The sequence below is a fragment of the Arabidopsis lyrata genome (genome assembly GCF_000004255.2).
Source record: "Arabidopsis lyrata subsp. lyrata unplaced genomic scaffold ARALYscaffold_9, whole genome shotgun sequence".
Lineage (NCBI taxonomy): Eukaryota > Viridiplantae > Streptophyta > Magnoliopsida > Brassicales > Brassicaceae > Arabidopsis > Arabidopsis lyrata.
In genome coordinates, this window is record NW_003302547.1 from 1,395,405 (window position 1) to 1,411,796 (window position 16,392).

Here is a 16,392-nt window from a genome sequence, read left to right on the forward strand (position 1 = left end):
ATTGCGGATAGTAATGAATATTGTACTAATATGTTTTTATTAGAAACTTTTTATGACTACTTAGTAACGGATTAATTCTTCATGAACCAACTATACGGTCATAATCCGTTTTGTCCCTCGTAGATGACTGATTTAGTTACTCAAGAAATGAACTTAGGAGCTTGAACGAATCGGAAAAAGAAGGAAACCAAGAGAGTATGTAATTATGCTCTTTTTGATTGATAACTTACATGTTGATCTTGAGTTATAAACCCTAAGCATTACCACAAGTGCATGGTTATGTGAACGAATCCACAGTGAAATTAAAGGCTTATCATCACAAAATAAACTTAATCGACCGAATCAAAAGATTGCAATGCAAAGACGAGTAAATAAAGATGCAATAGAATTAGGCTAAGTGGTTAAGACAATAAACTAAGAAAAGAAAATAAATAAACTATTGGCTCAAGGTAAAAGCTAGACGATCAACGTAAAATAATGATCAAACAACGATACAACTCAAGCTAATGGATCATTTAAGTATAAATAATTAACCCAATCCCGTGGCGCTGATCGCGACTTTGCTAATAATTCAAAAGTTCAAAAACTCTTGTTTGATGAGTCAAGTAAATTAGCAAGGCTCTATATCATGTCCAATAGCTTCACAAATCACTCTACTATACAAATTTTCTCATGATGCGTCTTTTGTCAAATCAAGATTGTTCTGATGGTATCTCTCTTATAAAGGTGGTTTTCATTAGCAAAACATTTCAAAAAAATTGATAAATTTAATTCATTTTTGTCCATTTCCTCTGAAACTACATAAACTGGTAGATACTAAGCGTGGTTCTTTGTGATCAACAAGTTTGGTAGAACCGTACAAGAAAAACAGGGGAAAACCAAAGCATAGCATGTAAATGTAAACATACAACATTTATACTTAATTTTGTTCCTTTGTTTTTTTTGTGATTGATTTTGTTTTGATGACTTGATGATGATAATGTAAGTAGTGTAGAGTGTTTCTCACATTAGTTACTTGTCCAAACGGTGCTAATATAGTTCAACTCTGGCGGTTTTAATCATAAGGTTCATCAACGCATAAACATAAATTTTTTAGAAATAAGGTCTTTATTTAATTATTTCACACTGACATAAGCTTAAATCCATCTTAGTGGTTTGATAATTAACTTAGTGATTGATAGTTTCATCGACATACGAGAATTCAAGCTTCGACATTTTCCACTCCGACAAGGCAGAGGAACTACAGATTTTTGGGAGTGGAGTCTTTCCTTTGTAAGCTTTGCAGACTTGGCCCACCAGATCATCTAGATTCTGCATCCCCAATAACACACACAAAGAACAAAAAAAAACAGAAGACATTTAAAATTGGTTGGAAAATGTAAATAAATGAAAGTAAGTGTTAATAAAGGATCTATATATATATACAGTATAGAGTGGTTTGCTGTTGAGTGTGACCCATGGTACGAATTCATGTTCCGGCTTTAGACTCGAGGTTTGTTTTGCATACCCAAGTATGAGCTGGTAAATTACAACAAAAATAATGGTTAATTATAAGGTTATATAATTATGCAATATATATGTATATTTTTATAATTATGCAACCTTTTTAGAGAGATCACTGTTGTAACAATCATTGATGGCTTTCTCATCTCCATATCCATTTAAACATGATGATTCCCAGTTTTTGGTATAGTTTTCAACGCACCGTATGAACTGGTACTGCAATTTCTGCGTTCCAAAACAATCACATTTTTTCATTTTTTTTATAATGTCATTTTTTCATATTAAAACTGTAACAATTATTTTCCCTGAATTTACCAAATATAGTAGAGATAAATGCATACCTGGTTAGGCAAAGTGTTTATGACGCAAGCTTCAAGAGCGTTTAGTTTGCATTCCTCTTCACCATGCTTCACAAATTTCCCAAACAATAATTTAATTAGAAATAGAGTTTAAAATAAACATATACAAGTGACCTTTTATCATATAAATAAGAACAAGAAGGGTAAGAAATTGGTAAGAACCTGGCAAATGACAGTCAGATTATTGGAGACTTTGGCATTACCGAATGGAACGAGCTTGACATCGGTGATTGTATCGAGATCGGAGTCAAAGATTTTGACTAGTTCATCGACGATGAATCTCTGACAACCGGGACAAAGTGATTCATAGTAAAGATTGAGCTGAACTTTGTCGGATTCTCCAGCAACGAGTTTGTCTGAGAATGTGAACAGAACAAAGCAAGTAAAGAAGACAAGCTTGGTTGAAGAAGAAGAAGAAACCATTGTTGAAAATATTTGTACTAAGAGTGAGTTAGTGAATTGAGTGCTCATTCATGACTACGGCCTTGCTGTTTATTTATAGACAAGATATTTATTTTTTACCGTTACGTGTTTTTTTTTTACTTTGGGTCCTTTTTGACATTTGTGTCCCACTCTCTCATAATATGTGGAAAGAATTTAAGGGTCATAATTTATTCATCATTTAAATCAAAGTTGATAAAATTTTATAAAGGTTTTATTACGTAGAAAGCCAAACTTTTGTTCAAAAACGGTAAAGAAAATATTGGTAGAATAGTAATTAAGAGAGAATGTTCTGTTGATTTTTTTTACAAATAGCATAGATACAGTAGTATATAAATTTTGTGTCATATTGAAGAAATATCAGATTAACAAAAAGAAAATAGTGTCATTGAAAAAAAAAACATGAATTAGAATGACAAAAAAACTTTATCAAAGAAAAAACATGAAATTACGAAGTAAAAATCTCACACACATTTTCATACACTTGAAGGTATGTTATGAATAAAGATAGCTATAATCATCAAATTTGGCAATTCGAGTAAATTATTTTATCATCTAGTGAAAATGGTCAATTTATAATGAGACTCCCAACAAAAAAAGAATTATACATACAACAAAAAAATAGAATTAAGAAAAAAATATGATAACAAATAAAAGTGGGTATATTTTCTAATAGATGTACACAAAAGACAAAAACGGAGGTAAAAAACGCTATAAAGAGTCGACTCCTTTGCTTAGTGGAGTCATAATGAACATTTTTACCGTTTTATCTAACACACACTGACTGACATAAGCTATTTGGTCTCTGGTCAGATTGTGTTTATCAGATGTTCTTTATGTTTAATTTAGTGAAGATAAGATTTTTTTTTTTTTTTTGTCAACAGCTTAAATTAAACGCTCAAAATAGCCAATCCTGCGGAATGTTGTTTACATAAGTGATGTGAAGCGGTTCGGTACGAACTTATCGAGCCAATCTATCTGCTTTTACATTTGCGCTACGAAGAATTAAAGATAAAGAAAAACTTGAAAATTCTTCCCTGTCACTCTGAAAATCCTCCAGGTACACTGAAAAAGCCGGCCATTTGGTTGGAGAAGACACCATCTTCACCAAATCTGAACAGTCTGTAAAGAAAGCTACATCTTGGTTGTCAGCACCAATCATACACTTCATCGCCCAAAAAAGAGCTTCGACTTCTGTATGTAGAGGAGATAGACTTCTACGGATGTTGGCAGCTCCCATGGTTGGCATCTCTCCATTTGATGATGTACAATACCATCCTGTTCCTGAATAAGTATCGGTTCCTTTCCATGATCCATCTATGAAACAACGATATCCTGAATAGTTAGAATCTAGTGAGATTTCCCTCACTCGATTTAGATTTTCAGTATCGAAAAAATCATGGTTATCAGTATGAAGCTCAATTTGAGCTAACTGCCACGATTGCGCCTCTTTCTCCGCAAAGCGTAAGATCTCTAGTGGATCTTTATCCACATTGTCAAAGATCTTTTCATTTATTGCTTTCCAAATGTACCAAATTATCCATGGATAAGAAGATGAATCTACTTCTGAAGGTATTCTCCAAAATATGTGATCCAAGTTCTCGTAAATAGAAGCCGTGGGAAAAATTCCCGGGACCGAAGGAATTTGAGAAAGAGCCCAAATTTGTCTCGCTGGATGGCATTCAAAAAGTGTATGGTTAATTGTTTCCTCTATGGCACCACATTTAACACATCCGGTATCATAATTTATACCTCTCTTTCGCAGATTCTCTGTAACCGGTACACAACCTGATAAAATTTGCCACAGAAAATATCGTACCTTAGGTGGACACTGCACCTTCCAAGCATATGCTTTTAAAGGTTTTATATCCGGGCCAAAAGATTTTAAACTGGCATCCAAATCCTCCATCCGAGCCGTATGGTAACCAGATTTAACTGTATATTTTCCAGATTTAGTGTAATGCCAACCAAGGGTATCCTCTTTAGTTGACGCACCCAAAGGCAAGGCACTAATCAGCGCGACATCTTCTGGATCAAAGAGCTCTCTTAAGAGATCCATGTTCCAAAAATTTGACCGGCTGTCGACAAGGCTATTAACTTTTAAAGATGGGTCAATAATTGAACCATTACTTTTTGCTGGTCTCGGGAATTGAGCTAGTATCCATGGATCCTCCCAAACTGAGATGGACGCCCCAGAACCCACTATTTTAATAAGTCCTTTAATAACCAGAGATCTAGCTGAGTGAAGATAAGATTCTACGCCTACTTCATAAAATCTGACAGTAAATCATAATTCTTATTTTAAATAATGCATGGTATAGCTAGCATGTAACAAATAAATATAAAATAAAGTGATTAGAAGTTAAGTTACTCAAGCTTCTACCTAACTAGCTAAGTAGGTCTTAATGCATCTTTCAAATTGCAATATTTAGTAACCACTTTATTAGTATTGGAAAACAATTAATGACAATATGCGCAAGTGGGTGTCTAGCTTGAACCTAATAGAGTCTAGTTTTTCCCTTTTATCTAATGTCATCAAACTAAGATTGAATAAACTCAAGTTTCCATTTCATCAAGAATTTTCCGTAAACAAAATAATTTATTTTTACTTAAGTAGTTTGATTAATAATAAGATTTGAAACCTTGTTACAAGATTTAAAACCTAAGAAGAGAGCAAATCATATATTAGTTTCATTTTTAAATATATTTCTGCATAAAAATATTTGTGTGAGTCATCTATTTAAAATTTTATAAGTTTATACGCCTTTCTAAGTGATTTACTTTTATATTTAATTTATGTGAAATGTCTATACAATTATGAGTTTGCTTTACTAATTTTAGTGCATCTGTACTTAATTTAGGTAGCAAACTAATTCTTAAAAAATGAGATCAACAAATGCCGAATGATTAGTTGTCACGAGCATATTCCAACGTTTGGATTTAGCCAACGAACTAAGAAAACATATTGACTTGTTTATTTAAAAATAAATGAAAAGCATACCGTTGGAGAAATCAGCTAGCCGTTGAAAATATGTAAGTAGCATTAAATTAGTTTTTGTAAGTTTGTGTATATGTTATGAACTATGAATGAAAATTCAATACAATTTTAATATGGTATCAGAACCAAAACATGAGATGTGTTTTAGTCCGTTAAAATATGTTGTCGCCATCACTTCCAAGGGTTTGTAGAACTAATGGACAATGAGGCTCGACAAAAAATAAACCCCAAACATACATTAATCCAACCTGAAACGAAATTGATTTTAACCGGAATTATTGTGACTGATCTGATCCGATCTAAGAATTTTTTTATATGAATATTCAAGTCTTCATTAATGGAGTGTTATTCTAATAACAACATTACCTATGAAACCATGTGTTCTCATACACCACAACAAAACGATGTTGCCAAACAAAAAACTCGTCAGACAACGCTTTCGTTTATGCTCGGTGTTTAAAAATCTTCTTACTGTTGGACGGATACGAGCACTCAGCCTTAGAATCAGGCCCGCCTCTTGGGGTGTGCTGACTGTGCCAAAGCACAGGGTCTTATTTTTTTAATTTTTTTTCTTTGTATTTTAGGGTCCAAAATATTCAAATAACTAAAAAATAGGATCTAATTTTTAAAATATTAAATATTTAAACCATCATGTAAAAAACAATTACAATATAGCATAGAGCCCAGTAATTTGTTGGGCCGCCCCTACTTAGAATATCATCCCGGGTATAAAAATTCTAATCTCTATTTCATTATCTTTGTTTACATTTCTCTTTTTTTTTTTTTTTTTTTTTTTTTTTTTTTTACATTTCTCTTTGTACTCTATTTTAATGCTCCCATCAAGAATTTGTAGATGTGTTGTGTTTGTGTCATTTTACATATTATAAGCATCATAAAACTAGGTTGGAACTATGTGTAGTTCGAAGTCTCTTTCTTGGTTAAGGGTTATAAGAGTTATGAGATCAACTCGGACATGTATACACTACGATGGATGTTACAATCACTAAAAATGGAAATGTTCTACCTAACCAACTCAATTATTTATGGGGGAGACTAGTAATGAAGATAAACTTGAGTTAGCTAAAATACGATTGGCCAACTTTTGAAAAGGAACATGAATTTGATATTAACTCAAAGATAATTACTATGCAACAAGCAAATGTGGATGTAAAAGACTTGTAACGATGAAGATATAAGAAACAAATCAGAATTATATGCTTGAAAAAAGTCAAACTCAAACCCTTGTGACCTTGAAGATGTGAGCAAAAGTTCATTAGTGGAGACCACGCTTGAAGGAAATTCAAACGCAAAACACTCATGAACATGAAGACATAACAATTACTAAAGGGGATTGAAAATGAAGTTGAGCAATACATTAGTGATTAAAAGACAATTATTTGGAAATTACTGATTCATTAACAAGATAGACAAATAATTTATTCACTGGAAATATCCAAAAAAATATAACTAATACATATATCTTGCCTCTCATGTTATCTAAAAGAAAACCATCTCGAGCCGATAATCTCCAGATATATTGCATGCCTCTACGGCATCTAGATCAAGCTAAAATATCAACTCCACATTTTGGGTGCATGCATTATTTACCAAGGTTAATGAGTAACAGCAATGGTAATGCGCCAAAAATGTTTCGAAATGCGTCTTATGGATCTCTCTGTCCTTGATTCTAGACTCATTATAAGTGTTTGTACATTTTAAGCTCAAGGTTGCAAAAAAACAAGAATTAACAAATAACAAGAATAGATGAATTGAGTGTCATTTACTCAAGGTGTTGTAAGAAAGCATCATGCATTCAATAACTAGAACAAGGCTTGGTTCGCTTATCAATTGTGAAGAGTTATATCGAACCTATCAAATGGCTACTTCGGTACTTAAAAACTACTCAAGGTTTATGAATGGTTTAAGGAAATCTAGATAATTATGATGTCTCCTTTTTACAATTTTACGTGGAAGGTTGATTGCAAAACAATTGATAGTTCAATTCTTTTGTATATAACCCGCAAATGAATATTCAGTGAAATTCAACATGCTACTATTTCGTGTCTCCATTGCTCGGCGAGTAATTATGGTTAAACTAGTGGGGTTCCCTTAATTGTGTCCGAATTAGATGATTCATAAAGTCTATTTCAAGACATATATAACTATTTTTAGCCTGAAAAATGAAAGATCCAAAAGTGTTGAATCTATCAACAGAATCCGTTAAGCTCTCTCTCTCGCTGTCTTTTCTTTTTGTAAAATTTTCTGTCTTCTCACGACGTCCTTTTTGCTTAAACTTTTTTTCTGTTACAAGATTTCATTTGCTTAAGCTTCCTTTAGAATCTATTTGTTGATCTTGATTCTTCTTCTCCATTAGTTTTTGGCTTAAAGATCATCAAGGTTTCAATAAAGAATGGATCGTGGAGAATTGAGTAGAGTGTTCCAAATGTTCGATAAGAATGGAGACGGGAAGATTGCGAAAAACGAGCTGAAAGACTTCTTTAGAAGCGTGGGAATCATGGTCCCTGAAAATGAAATCAATGAGATGATAGAAAAGATGGATGTGAATGGAGACGGGGTCATGGATATCGATGAGTTTGGATCATTGTATCAAGAAATGGTGGAAGAGAAAGAGGAAGAAGAGGATATGAGAGAAGCCTTTAGAGTATTTGATCAGAATGGTGATGGTTTCATTACAGATGAAGAGCTGAGGTCGGTGCTTGCGTCAATGGGGTTGAAGCAAGGAAGAACACTTGAAGATTGCAAGAAGATGATAAGTAAGGTTGATGTTGATGGAGATGGTATGGTTAATTTTAAGGAGTTCAAGCAAATGATGAGAGGTGGTGGATTTGCTGCTCTTAGCTCCAATTAAACATTCCTAAATTCTTACAATAAATTTTGTATAGATAACCATCGAAGCTAAGACGTTTTTAATCAGGAATGTTTTCTTTTGAAGTATGTAAGATCTTTGTTTATTTTCTTCTAGCGCGATTTAAATAATACCGAACCAAAATTTAGATTGTTTTTGGTAATCAAGAACTTGTGTGCCTTATCATCATTATCTTCTCTTGTTGAGGACAGAGCCTAGTTAATTAGTTCCTTCGTTTTCCGCTGAAATTCGAACTTGTGTGTGATCTTGAAAACATGTCATTTTATTGTCTAGCTGATGTACCAGTTTAGCTAAAACCGACCCTATATTATACTGTTTCAAGAGCTTTGAATGAATTTGTGCAGATGATATGATATGTTGATGAACGGAGGAACAAAGTCAAGAAACTCAAAATAAGCAGAGTGATCAGAAAGCAAAAATGCATGCGATGATCAATCTTCGGTTTTTTGGACAAATGCATAGATGAATCAAGCTCTTGTTTGTATTTGACATTCAAGTTTCTTAATATTCTCTACAATATCCCTCACTTTAAGTGACAATTCTCCCGTATAATGTTCAAAATTATCGATAAAACTCACCAATCGATCCCGATACGCATCGCATAATCGGTCCTGACACTCGATCTCCTCTGCAAGCTCTTTAATCTTCCTATCCTTATCAGCCTACAAAACAGTAACACAAATCTCTGTTATTCAACCATAGTGTGTAGTAGTAGCAAAGCAAAAAAGACCCAAATATGTGAAATGGAAGACATACAAAGGGATTTCAAGTGTTTGTAATATTGCAAATCAAGTATCCAACCAAGTCTTGTATCAGCAAATTAAGACCCAAAGATGCAAAAAACAGTAATATAATTTCTTCAAGCATCTAAGTCTTGTAATAGCAAATCAAGACGACCCAAAGATGAAAAAAAAACAGTAACACAGATCTCTCTACTGAAGCATCCAAATCTTCTAATAGCTAATCAAGACCTAAAGATGCAAAATTTGAAGACCCAAAGATGCAAAAAATACAGTAACACAAATCTCTCTTTCATCAACCAACCAAGTGTCTAGTAATAACAAATCAAAAAGATGCAAACTTTGAAAACGTACAAAGGAATTAGAAGAAGACCCAATGAATAGAAGTGAGTGATTGTGTTCTTTGACGAATCTAGTAACAACCCATTTCCCAGATTTCTCCATCTTCACCAAAATCGTAGCTTTGCAACCTTCACGTGAACTAGAACAACTAGATCGTGGATCAGTACGAGAAAAGCCTTGTTTGTTACAACCTAATCTTCTCGCAAGTGATCTTCCATCGATCCCTGATCGTCGTCTCTGCATCATACGTACAACGAACCCTAATATTTTGGAGTATTCTACATAGAACTCTTTAGCTTCTTCTTCTGACTCGAATTTCATACCTACGTAAGGTTCATGAAGTTTCAGATCTCCGGTCATCATCGGAATAATCAAGATCCAAGTGACAAAACCCTTTAACGATCGAGTTCGTTAAGTTTCAGAGCACGTTCTGTTAATGGTGATCAAAGAGAGAGATGTGAATAATAAATGAAGGAGAGGGAGATATTTCCGGTATAAAAGTCACCGGAGTACAAAACTACGCTTTTTTCGGTATGTTTGTTTCAGAGTCCACATTCGTCCGGTTCGATTTTCCTAAACCTAAGTCCGGTTCGATTGGCCTAAACTTTAATCGGGTAACCTATAGAAAAGGGGTTTTGCCAAGACAACAAAACCATTAAACTCCCCGATTTTTGCAAACTTTACTTTCACCTCATAAAATATATAATAATTTAAATAAAAAAAAACATAATATAACAATTTTTCACCATCATCAAATTCTTAAAATTTTGGTAAACAATATATTAAATCGAAATCTTCGAAACGAGAAGTTCAACTTTATTTTCTAAAATTTTAAAAATCAAATATATGTGATCGTAAAAATATTTACAATATATGCATAATAGCTATTATTTTTTAATTTATATGATTATTCTGTACTTTTAAAAATAATATAGAGAAAAATTACAAATTTCGAAGATTTTTTTTCACAAAATCTTAAAGAAAATGAAGAAAAAATATTTGTTATTCACCTTAATTTTCCTAAATTGAAAAAATCGAAGCAAAGCTGGTCACATGGACATCGCATCACAGTGACGCAGTATATACGTTACTTATATAACAAACAATACACGTGCGACCTTTAATGACATTTGGTCACTCATTTTAAGCCATAAATCTTGATTTTCGGCGATGCCTACACGCAAATTTCGATTTTAGTAAAACTATTACAGTAATTGCTTTCATACCCAATTTTTTTCTTTTTCTATTCGAAGCTAACTTTAAGGAAGTAAAGTGGCACTTACAATTTGTAAAATAACCAATTTTGACGGAAAGCAATTAAATTTTCTGACAAAAATATGGTATTATAACGCTAGACTAACACTTTACCTATTTGATTTATAAGAAATATATTAGACCACTGTTCTTGAAAGATGAACAAGAAACCCAAGATTTTGAGCTCTGTAAGCTTTTTGTTCTTGCTCTTCGTTCTTTTCTTCTTGCCTTGTTTGGTTCTTTTTGTCTGTTGTTCCCATTTTGGTCATTTCTGGGTTTTTCAAGGGTTTTCACTTTTCAAAATAAATGAAAAAGTTGTGAAATTTCATTAGTTCAACAATCCAATTGAAGTTTTTCAATCATGAAATTTCAAGTCTTTTATCTTCTTTCTGTGTTGGTGTTCTACTTATATGCCTATTTTCTACGAAAGTGTGGATCTTTATGAGTTTAACATTTATACTCTTTCACAATCTTGAATCTTTATTGTGGCAATGAGATCATACTAGTGATTGCAGATTGAGGTACTTGTGATTTGAGTTTGATGTGTTATGGATCTTCTTATTCATTGCTTTTTCAGGGATCATTAAGTATGAATCAAAAACGAAAGGGCTCGTCTCTTCGTCGCTTGTTCTCTTTAGTGTTTTTTCTTGCAATGATCTTCCTTATAGGGAATGCTTTTATTACAGTAGACTATAAAGAGGTATGAATTCTTAAACTGCAATTTTTAAGCATATCTTTACTCTGAATATTGAACTCTAAAAACAGTTTTGAGTATAATAATTGACAGGGCATTGCGGGATGGAGTTCGATAATTAGACTAAATCTTGCAAAACTGAAGATGTGTAAGGTCTGTTGATTAAGCTGCTAAGTTTCTATGCTCAAAACTAAGTACCAGTGTCTATCTGAATATTGACATTTTTTCATGTTGCTTTGCTTTATTAGGCACAACTTAGGCCTCCTGGTAGTGAGACGTTACCGAGAGGTATTGTTGCAAGTACATCTGACTTGGAAATGCGACCGTTATGGGGCGCAAAGCGCTATAAGGTATTTACCTGTTGCTGACCATTCTTAAGTTTCTCTGTAGTCATTCCTTAACACTACATTTTCTGTTTTGGTTTGCTTAGAAACCGAAACCAAACTTACTAGCTTTGGCAGCCGGAATAAAACAGAAGGAAAGTGTCAACAAGATTGTCAAGAAGGTAAATCTCAGACAACGCCTTCTCGCCTCTCGGTAATGAAATAGTTTTTGATGTGATATCTCCGTTTTTCCACCTTCCTACATGGCAGTTTCGGTCAAGTGAGTTCGTTGTGATGCTGTTTCATTATGATGGTTCCGTGGATGAATGGAAGGAGTTTGAGTGGAGTGAAACTGCTATTCATATTTCTGTAGTAAACCAAACCAAATGGTAACTGTTTTTGTAAGATAGTAAACCGGAAGCGGATATATAGCATTTGGCTTGTACAGTTTCAATATCTTTATGATTCTTTTAGGTGGTTTGCAAAGCGTTTTCTACACCCGGATATTGTCTCAGCATATGCATACATATTTCTTTGGGATGAAGATCTCTGTGTTGACCATTTTGACGCTACAAGGTAAAAATGTCATAGAAAAAGCATATTACTTGTCATTTGATAAAGATGTGAAACTGGTATTTATGTTATCTATGCAATGCACATTTCAGATATGTTTCAATAATTAAAGAAGAAGGGCTTGAAATATCACAGCCTGCTCTTGATCCTAATTTCTCTGAAGTGCACCATCAACTTACCTCACGAGACAACAAATCAAGAGTACATAGGTACTTCTCTCATGTTCCAATAGAAAAATTTTAGCAAAGAGAGGAAAAAAGATTGGAGGAATGACAATTAATGAATTCTTATTGTAATGTTTTGATGTTCACCAGGAGAACATACAAAGTCATTGGTCGGGCTAGGTGCAACGAGAGTAGCACTGGACCTCCTTGCACAGGGTAAAAGAACTGAATCTCCATTTTCTTCTTTTCAGTGAAACTATAACTTATTCTTAAACTCTTTAAAAATATTCTCTACCTACAGATTTGTCGAAATGATGGCTCCTGTGTTTTCCAGAGCAGCTTGGAAGTGTACATGGCATATGATTCAGGTATTGCACAAGTTTGAACTAATTATGTCACAGACTAATGAAGATCATCAACTTCTAGATACTTGACTTTGTTTTATTCTACAGAATGACTTAAACCACGGATGGGGTATAGATTTTCAGCTTGGATATTGTGCACAGGTAAATTGTGACTGAGTCAACCCCAATACACACTTTTATTTGTTGGTTTTGTTTTTTCTCAGTACTGTGTTGTTGCTTTAAATAGGGTGATCGAACCAAAAATATCGGCATTGTTGATTCCGAATATATACTTCATATGGGTCTTCCTACATTAGGAGGTTCAGCTGAAAACAAGGTTTGAAACTGGTTCTCTTACCATTTATTCATCTTAGCCTTCATGGCTTTTATTTAGGAAGTAACTATAGTTACTGCGTATAAACAGACGGATTCAGGACAACTCAATAAGACCAAGACTCAGCATGATTCAGCATCCCAAATATCATCTGGTAGATCTGAGGTAAGCTTCTAACCAGTTTGGTATTTGAAAAGTTGATATCAGTTTTCCTTTTTATAATGTCCATACAGTGCTTTGTATGGCTAAACTCTCTATTCACAAAGATTAGCATTACGTAGGTTCGGAAGCAGACTTACGCCGAATTAGAGACTTTTAAACATCGATGGAAAAATGCAGTGAAGAACGATGAGTGCTGGATAGACCGATTCCAAACATGAAAGATTGCTTGCTGTGGACAAAATTATACATATATAGAAAAGCACAAGAATACCCTGAAGACCCCAAGGAAGCAAAAGAGAAGGAAAGATGATTATGGTAAGATGACAGCATTATGAGGATCTTCATATCAATGATGTACTGAATTTAACCAATTACTGAAGGTATACATGTAGATCAAGTTAGATTCTTTTTAGGATGTTACACATTTGTACTAGAATACCGGAGCTTCTTGTTCTTCTATCTCTTATTTTATAGAGCCTCAAAGTTTAGCACAAAAGTCTTACTGGTGACTTATATGTACCTCTGGAACTACAGAAGGTTTTGAATAAAGCTGAGTTTTTACAAATGGTTGGTTCATTTAGTTCTTACTGGTGACTCTTTATGTTTTTTTAATCTTCTTGCGGAGTAGCTCTAGTTAGAATAGAGCAGATTTGCTTATGATTCTTGAGATTATTCCTCCAAGTTCCTCTCCACAATCTTCTTGTACATGATGGCCAGCCTGAAAAGGGAAAAATGGGTTCAAGTTAGCTTTGTTAGTTACCAATGCCTTGCGGATATAAAGAAATAGCCGGTTACATTTGGCAGTTCGACGAGGTTGTGTCCCGAACTCTTGCAGAACTCTTCAACTCCTTCAAAGCTCAGCCACCTGTCTCGTTGTCCCCAGCATACGGTAATTGGGATTTTCCAGTTTTTATCCATTAGTGATGTCCTCATCTCTTCTGCATATTTCTGTCAGGTAAAAGTTATAATGAAATGGCAATCTTTCTCTAGATATCAACTTGAAATCTTGATTTTTACAGGATATGTTATAAGATGAATGAAGAAAGGAGATCCTTTATGAACCTTAAGTTCCTTCTTCATGGACCTGCTGATGGCGTTAAGGGCAAAACCAGAAGAACCTGAGGTGAGATAAGGTCTTCGGTAAACCATTGCATCGTCTTCTTTCATTTTGTAAGGACCGCAGCTTGTCAAAGGCTTGTCGCTTGCTCTTAGAGGATCCTATTGTTTAATATATCAGGATTTTATTGTAGGAGCAAACAAAAAGAAGCAACTTTGATGAAACCGACCTGAGAGAAGATCTCCCCAAGCAAAAAGTTGCTGAATACAGACAATGTTGATGGAAGTTTAGCATGTTCCGGTGTGAGCTGAAACCGCAGATACAAGTTCTAAGTTAGTTTTTAACAGAAAGAAGAAAGTGGTACGCTTTGTTTTAGGTTCCTTTCTTACAGGAGGATTCAAGAGTATAAGATTCTTGATCTTGTCAGGTCGGTTTCTTGCATATTTTACGACAGCAGTTGAGAAGTAGCCCTGAGAAAAACACCAAAGCAGAGAATTTAACACTGAACAATTTCTGAAATATTGCTTCTTCAGTGAGAAATGCAATGATGCTACCTACCTGCACCACAAGTGACACCTTACTGGAAGTTACTTCATCAATGAATGACTCAAGCGACGCTACAAACTCTGCAAGGCGACAGATTATTCAGTGTTAAATCTAACTCTGGTCAAGGTCTGTTGATAAGCGGGGTTTATTAAGATCATGTTACCGTCCATTGTATAGTTAAATCCATATCCGGCCTGAGGCTTGTCAGAAAATCCAAATCCTGCCATATAAAAACAATCAGCAAGTGGGTTCTTTACCAAAGAAAAACTTCAAGAAAACGAGTTACCTAGCCAATCGAAAGCAATGGCGCGGTAGTTCTTTGAAAGCACGGGAAGAATTTTCCGGTAAGAGTAAGCCTATTCAAAAACAAATGCTCAAAATATGTAAGTTATTCGCGGTAACAAGATGTTTTTGAAGGAATATATGTTACCTGAGATGGGAATCCATGGATGAGTATAACAGGAGGACTATCTACACTCCCGGATTCTACACAAAACCATCTATGGAAACAAAATCATACACCCTAGCTAAAGCCATTACTACAAAGATAAGACAATAAGTTTTAACTCAAAGTGTGTTTTACCGGAAAAGATCTTTAGAAGCTTGAGAGCTAGCTCCCATTGTTAGCCCGAAAATCGGATCTTTTGCTTCTACACCAGAGCCACCAACTCTATGAGCTTTAACCTGAAAGTTGCAGACTCAAAATGTTCAATCAAAAGTATCATAGCAAAACAGAGGAATCTTTTTCCTACCCATTTCCCTTGCTTCAACCACTCATCTGATGGACTCGGTTGATCCGAATACTTCCCTGCGAAAAGAAACAAGATTTAGTCTTCACAATCATACACAAAAAAAGGGTAATCTTTTGATTACCTCCACTAAAAGAGAATCCATCTCCAACAGAAACAGGAGCATCAATGAGATAGTCCTGTTAGTAGAAGAAGAAACGATTCTATTAGCTCTCAAGTTTTTTTATTAACTGATTTGATTTAGGAGTTGTATAAAGAAAGGATACATCTTTGTCACTGGATTTGCAGATGAAGCTGTGATATTTTGAAGCAGAGTGTCTATGAAAGAGATATGAGGAAGGTGGTGCAGAAGCAGAAGTAAGAGATGATCGGAGACGATGAGTGTGGAAAAAGTTAGGGTTGTGAATATGAACCGCCATTTTTTTTTCTTTGGTACGGATGAGAGAATTGGTGGTTTAAACGGTTGTTTCGCGGCAGGAGATAGGCTTTAGACTTTATGTGGTTTTGCCTTGACGGAGGAATCAAGATTTTTCTCTAGCTTATGTCATTGCATGAGACAATGACGTAAGTTAGTAATAAAACGCTGCGTTTAAATGCTTATCCATTAGAGACAAATGAGTTGTTATTTTTTTAAAAAGAGTTATAACAGCCTCACAAACCACAATCACAATGATGATTAACATAAATCATCTTATATGTTGGGTTTAATTTAAACATTGTGTCACGTCTAATATAAAATCCAAAATCTTGTAAAGTGATATCTATTTAGTAACGAAAAGAAGAAATGAAAGATCAAATTTTTTGTTTTTTAAGGTTAAGAAATCAAATCCTTGTTAATATGAGAGAAATCAGACGGAAATATCATTCTTTAATGAAGAGGAAGAGATGAGATGGGTCATCCATCTCAGTTTGGGAGGACCCC

At 34.3% G+C, this 16,392-nt stretch overlaps 5 protein-coding genes across 8 annotated transcripts; 2 read left to right on the plus strand and 3 right to left on the minus strand.

Moving 5' to 3' along the window:
• Nucleotides 1-1,033: 1,033 nt before the first annotated feature.
• LOC9299282 (gamma-interferon-inducible-lysosomal thiol reductase) lies at nucleotides 1,034-2,333 on the minus strand. The gene is made up of 5 exons (XM_021021319.1): nucleotides 2,025-2,333; nucleotides 1,845-1,910; nucleotides 1,603-1,728; nucleotides 1,426-1,518; nucleotides 1,034-1,311 (listed from the first exon to the last, which is right to left on the minus strand). The coding sequence occupies exons 1-5, from the start codon at nucleotides 2,331-2,333 to the stop codon at nucleotides 1,168-1,170; spliced, it is 738 nt and encodes a 245-aa protein (XP_020876978.1). The 3' UTR covers nucleotides 1,034-1,167.
• A 5,027-nt stretch (nucleotides 2,334-7,360) lies between these two features.
• On the plus strand, nucleotides 7,361-8,319 carry LOC9299363 (calmodulin-like protein 2). Its single transcript, XM_002863160.2, has one exon. The coding sequence runs from the start codon at nucleotides 7,712-7,714 to the stop codon at nucleotides 8,168-8,170; it is 459 nt and encodes a 152-aa protein (XP_002863206.1). The 5' UTR covers nucleotides 7,361-7,711; the 3' UTR covers nucleotides 8,171-8,319.
• Nucleotides 8,320-8,590: 271 nt separating this feature from the next.
• LOC9299283 (protein FAR1-RELATED SEQUENCE 5) lies at nucleotides 8,591-9,816 on the minus strand. Of its 2 annotated transcripts, none has more exons than XM_002863241.2 (2): nucleotides 9,283-9,816; nucleotides 8,591-8,850 (listed from the first exon to the last, which is right to left on the minus strand). In XM_002863241.2, the coding sequence occupies exons 1-2, from the start codon at nucleotides 9,631-9,633 to the stop codon at nucleotides 8,656-8,658; spliced, it is 546 nt and encodes a 181-aa protein (XP_002863287.2). In that variant the 5' UTR covers nucleotides 9,634-9,816; the 3' UTR covers nucleotides 8,591-8,655. The 2 variants fall into 2 exon arrangements, with proteins under 2 accessions (XP_002863287.2, XP_020876660.1); XM_021021001.1 differs by having other exon boundaries at nucleotides 8,674-8,850; nucleotides 9,302-9,816.
• Nucleotides 9,817-9,868: 52 nt separating this feature from the next.
• Nucleotides 9,869-13,683, plus strand: LOC9299364. 3 transcript variants are annotated; one of them, XM_021020966.1, is made up of 14 exons: nucleotides 9,869-9,884; nucleotides 11,102-11,224; nucleotides 11,312-11,371; nucleotides 11,467-11,568; nucleotides 11,649-11,723; nucleotides 11,812-11,930; nucleotides 12,016-12,117; nucleotides 12,207-12,323; nucleotides 12,429-12,494; nucleotides 12,580-12,646; nucleotides 12,731-12,784; nucleotides 12,870-12,959; nucleotides 13,047-13,121; nucleotides 13,238-13,683. In XM_021020966.1, exons 2-14 carry the CDS (start codon nucleotides 11,114-11,116, stop codon nucleotides 13,334-13,336), a joined length of 1,137 nt encoding a protein of 378 aa, XP_020876625.1. In that variant the 5' UTR covers nucleotides 9,869-9,884; nucleotides 11,102-11,113; the 3' UTR covers nucleotides 13,337-13,683. The 3 variants fall into 3 exon arrangements, with proteins under 3 accessions (XP_020876625.1, XP_020876617.1, XP_020876612.1); XM_021020958.1 differs by lacking the exon at nucleotides 9,869-9,884 and adding an exon at nucleotides 10,576-10,712; XM_021020953.1 differs by lacking the exon at nucleotides 9,869-9,884 and having other exon boundaries at nucleotides 10,742-11,224.
• LOC9299284 (haloalkane dehalogenase 2) lies at nucleotides 13,603-15,948 on the minus strand. The gene is made up of 13 exons (XM_002863242.2): nucleotides 15,737-15,948; nucleotides 15,595-15,649; nucleotides 15,474-15,529; nucleotides 15,305-15,405; nucleotides 15,152-15,221; nucleotides 15,008-15,077; nucleotides 14,885-14,941; nucleotides 14,734-14,801; nucleotides 14,565-14,645; nucleotides 14,405-14,482; nucleotides 14,181-14,336; nucleotides 13,914-14,066; nucleotides 13,603-13,836 (listed from the first exon to the last, which is right to left on the minus strand). The coding sequence occupies exons 1-13, from the start codon at nucleotides 15,887-15,889 to the stop codon at nucleotides 13,753-13,755; spliced, it is 1,182 nt and encodes a 393-aa protein (XP_002863288.1). The 5' UTR covers nucleotides 15,890-15,948; the 3' UTR covers nucleotides 13,603-13,752.
• Between the last annotated feature and the right edge of the window lie 444 nt (nucleotides 15,949-16,392).

Bases quoted from the DNA above. Each gene is read 5' to 3' on its own strand.
- LOC9299364 (XM_021020953.1), top strand. From the start codon at position 11,066: ATGTGTTATGGATCTTCTTATTCATTGCTTTTTCAGGGATCATTAAGT. The intron at 12,647-12,730 runs GTATTGCACAAG...TTTATTCTACAG, and splicing joins GTACATGGCATATGATTCAG to AATGACTTAAACCACGGATG. The intron at 12,785-12,869 runs GTAAATTGTGAC...TGCTTTAAATAG, and splicing joins AGCTTGGATATTGTGCACAG to GGTGATCGAACCAAAAATAT.
- LOC9299282 (XM_021021319.1), bottom strand. From the start codon at position 2,333: ATGAGCACTCAATTCACTAACTCACTCTTAGTACAAATATTTTCAACA. The intron at 1,911-2,024 runs GTTCTTACCAAT...AAATTTGTGAAG, and splicing joins ATCTGACTGTCATTTGCCAG to CATGGTGAAGAGGAATGCAA. The intron at 1,312-1,425 runs GTATATATATAT...TTGGGGATGCAG, and splicing joins ACAGCAAACCACTCTATACT to AATCTAGATGATCTGGTGGG.
- LOC9299283 (XM_002863241.2), bottom strand. From the start codon at position 9,633: ATGATGACCGGAGATCTGAAACTTCATGAACCTTACGTAGGTATGAAA. The intron at 8,851-9,282 runs GTACGTTTTCAA...ACTGTTTTGTAG, and splicing joins GGTCTTCTTCTAATTCCTTT to GCTGATAAGGATAGGAAGAT.
- LOC9299284 (XM_002863242.2), bottom strand. From the start codon at position 15,889: ATGGCGGTTCATATTCACAACCCTAACTTTTTCCACACTCATCGTCTC. The intron at 15,530-15,594 runs GTAATCAAAAGA...TTCTTTTCGCAG, and splicing joins TGGATTCTCTTTTAGTGGAG to GGAAGTATTCGGATCAACCG. The intron at 14,337-14,404 runs GTCGGTTTCATC...ATTAAACAATAG, and splicing joins TTGGGGAGATCTTCTCTCAG to GATCCTCTAAGAGCAAGCGA.
- LOC9299363 (XM_002863160.2), top strand. From the start codon at position 7,712: ATGGATCGTGGAGAATTGAGTAGAGTGTTCCAAATGTTCGATAAGAAT.